Below are 7,999 nucleotides of genomic sequence, written 5' to 3' on the forward strand. Positions count from 1 at the left end.
TCTGTGTCTTTAAGTAGAAGGATGTTTTCTCTCTTCCTGTCCCTCTCATTTAACCCTGTTCCCATTGAGGAGTTTAGGAGGGATAATTTGTCACATAAGCTTACACATTATTTTTTGTAGTGGAGAAAAGATTTTTAATTGTCAAATATCTGTTTGCAATAAAAGGACTAAATACCACCGATGCAAAGAGAAGTTTTTTTCAATTTTGAGTCCCATGGGCTACTTATGCAGAACAAAGCCTTGATGGGCTGGGGAGTCTAGCAAAAGGGTGACTGAGACTGTCATGCTGCAGGGTGCAGACATCCCAGCACTGCCCTGGCTGGACACACAAGGACTGCTTCATGAAGAATGATAAGCACACGGCAGGATGATCCAAGGATCTCCCAAGATCATAATTACAAATATGTCTGGCTCTGTTGCTTAAATCATCTATATTTGTCTGAATATATAATTGGTTGAGTAAGTGTAAACATTATAAAAATACTCAAGAGCCTACCCTCTGTAAGAGTGATGGGACTCAGGATGGAGGAATAAAACAAGGTCTACTAAAGACAAAATGAAGGAAGAGGGCACCTGTGACTCCAGTGTGTTGAGACTATAAGAAACCATTAAAATGTGCCTAGAGGCAAATACCATGTATGTGCAATCACCTCCGATAAGGATGCATCATTTGAACTGACCCCAAGGTTCTCATGCACATGCCACAACACCTCACGGAATGTCCCCAGCCCTGTTTTACTCTCTGCCCCTCCCCCACTGTAGAATTCTCAATGCCACATTCTGGAGCAGTTTGCTTTCAAACTTTTCAAAGCTGTGGCTGGCGCTCTTGAGCCTCTGGCACATATTGGTGATCTTGGAGTGATTCCTCTGAAATTGATCACCATGGATCCTAGCAGACAGGTGTGGTTACTGTCCAAGCCTGTAGGAATAACTTCAGAAGGTAAGCCTGGAGTATCAGTGTGTGGCTCCTGAGTCCCTGCCACTGGCAGTTTAAATCTGTTACTAGCAATGACTTACTGGGCAAAGGGTGTGGGTAGGAAACAGCACTGGACTTCTGTAAGGACATCTCTACTTGGAAGCAGAAACAGCTTAGGGCAGAATGAACAGAGCAATGGTGGAACTAAGTTGACACAAGGAAGCAAACTTGATCAGAAGATGCAATGACAGGCCCTAGACTGGCTCTTCCTGTGTGGCAGGCAGGTCTACTAAGCACTGTTTACAGATGTGGTAGAATGGTTCACTGTGGTGTCCCAGGGAAGGTTCATGGGCAACAGTTGAGCTCTGGGTCATTTCTCCAAGCCAGTGGAACATATGCTATGAAGTTATGGATCTCATAAATTTAACTGGGCCACACTAGACATTAGAAGGACAGTGCCGAGAAATGGCTAGGAAGGAAACAGCCCAGTGGGGTCCTCTCTGTGGGGATGGAGGTTACTCTATCCACTGACATCCCAGAGTCGCTCATGCCTTCCCATGGAGGAAAGCTTCTCTATCACCAGGTAGTTGATGTGTTCAGAAGCAGAGCAGATAGGAAACATCAACTAACAAAGAAATGGGTTATTGCTCTCAACTTTTCACCCTACATGTTTTGATAAATCTTGAGGAGAAGCTTGGCAGATTCCATGGCAGGTGATTGTGACAGAGGTGGAGCGACAAACACACTAGGCAGACAGAGCTTAGTCAGAAGTTTTATTAGAAAATGGGGTGGGAGAAAAGAGGTAAAGAGACACAGACACAGAGACGCAGAAAGGACATAAGAGGGAGACAGGAAAAGTCCTGTATGCCCCAAGGCAATAGTGGGAAAGACAGAGAGAAGGAGAAATAGAGAGGGGGGAGAGACAGAGAGATCAGGAATCAGAGAGCAGAAAGACAGCAGAAACGAGAGGGCTGGAAAGAGATCATAAGTGGGCAGAGGTCTTTCTTTTAAAGGGGTCCTTTGCACCTGGGATGACCGAGGGCAGGACAGCGGTGGTTTTGTTTTGCAGTGCTGGGCTAGAAAGGGAGGGGGTTTGAGAGTGTTAAAGGAACACTCAGAAGGGATTGAGGTCAAAATATTTGAAAACTGCCACCTTTACAGAAGCCCTTCTGGAAACTGGCCCTCATTGATGGTGCCTTGCCTCCTGCAGCCATCATTACTGTCATAGTGGTCCAGACAGACTCACACTGATCCATCTCTATCGAGAGAGCTAGAACACTGTTGAGTTTTCTTCCAGCGATTCTGAAAAGAGTCTTTCAGGGGTGGGAAAGCCGAGGGCTCCTCTCCACAGTAGCAATCAGGGAATGTTGGCTAATGGAGAGGAAGAACCCTGCTGGAACAATGCTCAGCCAGATGAAATCATCAGAGAATTCCCTAGGGGACATCTGCAAACAGTACAATCTCCTCTTCCTCATGACCGTCCACAAATTACCACTTACTACCGGGACCAGAGAGCTGCCCTCTTGTTTCTCTTTATCTTTCCAGCATCTGCATTGGGACAGAACATGACTGTCAACCTCAGTGCCTCCATGTCTACATTTGCTACCCTGCCTGTTCTCCCAACTGCCCCCCAGCCAACAATCCAATTATTCTGGGAGGCCCCAGAACCCCTACTGACTGAAGGCATCTCTCCCTGGAATCCTCTAGTGTTATCTGCCTTGCCTGGGATGTCTTTGGCGGCAGAAGCTGGAAGTACAACACTGGATATAGCTGTACCTCTGAACATTGTGCAAATGGGGACACCAGGCAGGCCTGTACAGCCCATGCCCCATGCCAACATTGTCCTCACAGAGGAGTCCCTCAATTTTAATGTCCCTGTGACCCAAGGTGGGGGTATGGGTTGCCCTGCTTCCCTCTTCATGACAGCACCTGCTGCAAATACCTTCATAAATGATCAAATTGCTTCGGACGTCCAGCCCCAAGAAGGATTGTGGGTCCTGGAATCTCACCCTCCAACCACACAGCCAGTTGTCCAGCTGGTTCCTGTCAGGTCCCCAGTGAACTCAGCACCACCTCCAATAGGAGTAGTTGGAAAGAGTTGTCCAGCCAATATCCAAACCAACTCCCCAGGAAACTGCTTGACCAACCCAGACAGTGTCTATGAGAATATCCGGCACTGGCAGTATATCAAGATTCTGGTCCAGCAGCACCTGCCCCAGACTCCAGACATGTCAGCTTTCTGCTGCTTCCTCATGTGAGTGTCACCTGTGCCTGGAATGTCCTACTGGGCTCCAACATGATGAGTGTGAGGTGGCCAAGGAAGGTGCTGACAGTGACAGAACCAACCCAGAGAGTCACACTCTGAGAAATAGAGGTGTCACGTGGGGGATCCTGGAGTCCCAATAAGCTTGGGGTTGGATTTAGGCCTTTCATCCATTTGGTAGTTCTTTGCCTTAGCATTTTATCTTCTAGCATTGACCTTAGTGCTTAGAGCTCACAGCATGTCGCAACCAGGATGGGCAAGAGTGCTGGATTCCAGAAAGACCTGTACATTTGTCCCTCACCCCACCGTCTAAGCAATTTCCCTTAAGCCAGAAAGGCTTTAGACATTCCATGGGGAAACTTTTGCTCTCTTTGCTCCATGTTTATCCTCAACAGTGATTTGCACCATTGCCCCAGTCATTGACCCTAGGTTTCAGATCATTCTGTGCATTTTTGCCAGTCAGCTCAGTCATATCACCAGGTAGACTAGAAGACTGAAGCCACAGGCCATGTTATCTCAGAGTTCTGGACACTGGAGACCCAGACAAGACTTTGAAGAGCCAGTTCTTGAAGTCTCCGTGGCTGTCTCACAGGACAAAAAGAAAACTGGGGGAGACCTCTTCTCTCTTTCTAATAGAGCGCTATCCCATCCTGAGAGCCCCACATCATGTCCTAAGCTTGGTTACCAACCAAGGCCTCATTTCAAATGACTTCCACTTTGACTTTGTCACCCCCACTTCCATGTTGGGAACCTAAGCCCCATGCATTCTTCCACACACAGTGATAGAAGGAGACTCACATGGCAGGATGTAAAACAGACATAGATCTTTGAGTTGATGTCTGTTGCATGATTAGGAGTTCCTAGTAGCTGACTTTATTCTGACTCAAGTTTATAGATGCATCTTGGGATGGGTCTACTGGGTCCGGATTATTGGATTGAGTGCTTCTAATGAATTACAGTCCAGTGCTTCGATCCCTGGCTCAGAGGAATCCTACCATGAATGTGGAGGAGGGCCTGTGGAGGGGTCTGCAGGAATGGCAGTGTACAAGCAACTATGACCGGATGATCTTCTTTGAGATGGCTGAAAAGTAAGTCAATGAAATTTTAAAGCAGTGTATGTGGAGAGCTGTCAATCATGGGTGGGCCTGTTGAATCAGGATTCTGGAGGAGGGTATATATTGGGCATACTACTAAGTTGGAGCTTGGTCTGGTGAGTTGTCACCCACACATTTCAAGGAAGATTTCCTGATACTTGGTCATCTGGTGGTAATCTATGAGGTCCAGGATGCTGTTCTCCCCTCCTGCAGTGCTAGGCTATCTGCCCCAGAGTCCCAGCAGCTATGCCCTCCTTGGCCATGAATCTATCACTGCCTTTCTTTTGAAGGTCAGAGTGGGAAAACTGACCCATTCCATTCCTGTCGGGTCTCCTCCAGCACTGAGGATTGTAAAATACAAACATGCTACACAAGTCTTAAGTCAACTACCTGGTACTGAGTCACTGCTTTTTGACAGTAGAGACGACTGCATCCCAATAATGTGGCCTCAGGTGTATCCTTATGTACCTGGAGTGGTTATGAACAGCAGCATGCAGAGGGGAAGGAAGGTCCTTACACATCTGAGGATATGTCTGTGGTCATTCTGTCTTTTTTCCGTGTGATGTTTTCATGCACACACGTCCACAAAAAGCTCTCATAGCGAAGCAGCAACACCTCTCAGTTTCCCTTCTACATTCTCCTGGCATCTCCTGGGCACTTGTCTCCCAGGTCATTCCAGCTCTCCCAGCCTCAGCTTCAGCAATTCTGTATCTGGTTGAAGATCCCTGATATACTCCATCAATCATATCTGTGGCCATATTACCAGTAAGAGTTTCTTTGTGGCTCTAGGCAAGGACAAGAAAGGCCTTAAGGAAGAGTCACATGAAAGTACTCTGGGGCCACCTCAACCTGATTTAATTTCCATAAATACCAAGGGAATATAATGTGCCCCAGAGCTGTGGTTTTGTTCCAAGATCAGCAACTTCATGGGACTGTACCAAATAAACCAAAGACCCTGCACCTGTGATCATCTTCAGTAATCTCTTGGCTGGGCCCTGACCTCCGTCATCCATAGGTTTACAGAATTTGAGACTGCAGAAGAGATGGAGAATTCAAGGCTGGAGATGGATAATTCAAGGGTGGAGATGATGAGAAGTATCCAGTGCCAAGTTCTTGCAACTACAAGGCAAGATCCTCCAAGGCCCCCAGCTTCTGAGGTGTTTGAGGAACCAGGTAGTGATCACATAAATTTAGGTCTCTATGCAGAGGTCAAATCAGTCAAATGTATTTTTGCCCTGAACATAGGCTTCTTCCTTCAGGTTAGGGGTTTTCTATGTAGCTTGAGGACCCTTGCTGCCATTAGTCTTGAACTTGGTAATCACTGAGCTGGACACCATATGATCAGGAACTGACCACTGAGTTTGGAGAGTACCTGAAATTTTGTTGGCTCCAAATGCTAACCCACATGACTGTCCTAGACATATAAACCCTTTGCAATGTCCCCTCTCACAGATCTTTAGGTTTGGCTTACCATAGGCCATTGTAGTTCCTCTGCACTATGGTCTACATGGCATGGATAGGGTGGAACTGAACCCTATCTATGTATCATCATGTTCTCCTATCTCCTAGCATGCAACTCCATGAAGACTGGTCCTCACACAGACCCTGCCTGCCTCCCAGTACTCAGACACACACAATTACGAAAGACTGAGGCAACCATGGAAATTCCACCTGAAGATGTGCATGAGTACATGGATATTATTGACTGGCTGGAGAGGCTTCCACAGTCATACACAGGAGAGCCCACAGAAAAGGAGGAAAAGGAGAACAGTGGGCCGGAGAAGGAAGGAGATGACTTCTACTCAGATGCAGGAGTCCTGAGCTACATTGATGAGCTGTGCTCCCAGAAACACTTCGTTGAGCAAGTGAGCTGTACCTGGAGCCTTGGTGCTGGCCAGATTATGAGTTTTGCATCCCAGTCCTCGTAACTGAGCCTGCTTATCTACCTTCAGGGCTCTCTCTATGTCTCTCCTTCTCTCTCTCTCTCTCTCTCTCTCTCTCTCTCTCTCTCATGTGTGTGTGTGTGTGTGCGCGGGGGGGGGGTTGGTTGTCATTATGACTTTGCAGCAACATAGAACTCACTGTCCCCGGTACTCACTCCTAATCCTTCTGTTTATAGGTGGAGGACATTATAAACCCCAAATTTGTGGCAGAAATCCTATCTTCCAAACCAGAGATGGACATCCTGTCTCTAATGAAGGAGCTGGAGTATGAGGAAGAACTCAGTGTTGAGCAGGTAGATAGGGAAGGGTGCACACAAGGGATAACATGAGAGAAGCAATTGGTAGGCAAGAGGCAAGCAGACACCAGGCAGACAGGATACATGGAGACATTAGGCAAACTGGTGGGAGCATGGAGGACCCCAAATAGAGGGGTGTTCTGAGAGTCACCAGGTGGACAGGAAACTGCTCATAATAACCATGTGACCTACTGGAAGTCAAGGCATCCTGCATGGGGCTTTAACAACAAGGGGATACGGGTATGGACATGGGGAGGAGGTGAAGTGCATAGCTGCAAGGAACCAAGAATGTCAGCAAGCAGACATTAGTCTCTGACACTCAGAGACAGATGACTATCTCCTTAGCTACTTCCACCCAAAAGTTTTGCCCCCTGGAGGAAAACTTCCAGAATAGGATGAGTCTTATATGCCCATTTCCTCCTGCAGCAACTGGAGGAGCACTGCCCGCCTTTGAAGAAGAAATGCTGTAAGAGGGCACCTCTGAATCCCGGTGCCCCTCAGATACTTTCCAGTGCTTCTGTACCACATGTCTGCCAAGGCACAAAGAGAGATGACCACGGTCCCCAAAGAGGGGACAGTACACAGAAAGGTTCCTTACCGGTGCCTTCTTTAGATCATCAGTGTCCTGGAGCTACCAATGAAGAAATATGGGGACCTAGGCTTACTGACTTCCAAAGTTGTCAGTGTTTACCCTCACTGGGAGATGTTGGGTCCTCTGCTATCCCCTATGGCAGAGGAGCCCATCCCCAAAGCCCAGAGTCCAGAAGTGCAATGAGCCTCATTGGAGTTTCTGCTATGGAGGAGTTTCAGGAGTCACTGGGCAGAACCATTGAGGACAAAGAATAGCTCCCCAGCTTGTCCTTCCTCCTGTGGTCCCACTAGAGGCTGGTGCCATGGAAACTGTCTGGCTACTTGAGCCCCTATACAGGTCTCTCTGACTCTGCTAGTATCCCCAAACCCTTATCTCAAAGATAAATTGCCTCAGTCCTGGCCCATCTTAAACTGACAAATCAAATAAGTGAGCTCTCATTGGAGGCTTGACTCCAATGGGTAAGAAGTCCAAATCAGGGCTTTGTCATGGGATGTTTGAAGGGCCACTCTCAGCCCTGGATATCACTCAACCCTTGCAGGCACAGAAGAAGAAGTTAGAGTCACTAGGCCCCTGGAAGAGGTAGAAGAGTCACTGATCCCCCTGTGTGATGTCCCCTGGAAGCAGGCAGAGTTTCACTCTGCCTCTACCAGGCACCGCCACACCAAAAAAACAATATAGAAAACACACTGAGCTCATGCTCACTCAGGGCTATTCCAGCTGGTGCTAAGTTCTAGGAGGATAGAAGCACTGGATAATAAAGACAGGGAGGAGGTTTGAGGCAAGGAGTGGGAGGGTATTATCACTTTAGATGTTTGTAAGTTACAGTGAATAAATGTAGTTTTTTTGAAAATAGTGTTAGAGCCATATCTTAGGTTTTCTATTTCTGAGAAGAGAT

At 47.4% G+C, this 7,999-nt stretch overlaps 1 protein-coding gene across 1 annotated transcript; it reads left to right on the forward strand.

Annotated features, from left to right (window-relative positions):
- The first annotated feature begins 882 nt into the window (after nucleotides 1-882).
- LOC100759212 (NUT family member 2) lies at nucleotides 883-7,687 on the forward strand. The gene is given in 8 exon segments (XM_027434236.1): nucleotides 883-940; nucleotides 2,462-3,170; nucleotides 4,139-4,267; nucleotides 5,289-5,446; nucleotides 5,843-6,138; nucleotides 6,393-6,509; nucleotides 6,939-7,472; nucleotides 7,475-7,687. Coding segments are annotated over 8 exon segments (2,214 nt in total).
- Nucleotides 7,688-7,999: the final 312 nt, after the last annotated feature.

Source organism: Cricetulus griseus, unplaced genomic scaffold (genome assembly GCF_003668045.3).
Source record: "Cricetulus griseus strain 17A/GY unplaced genomic scaffold, alternate assembly CriGri-PICRH-1.0 unplaced_scaffold_41, whole genome shotgun sequence".
Lineage (NCBI taxonomy): Eukaryota > Metazoa > Chordata > Mammalia > Rodentia > Cricetidae > Cricetulus > Cricetulus griseus.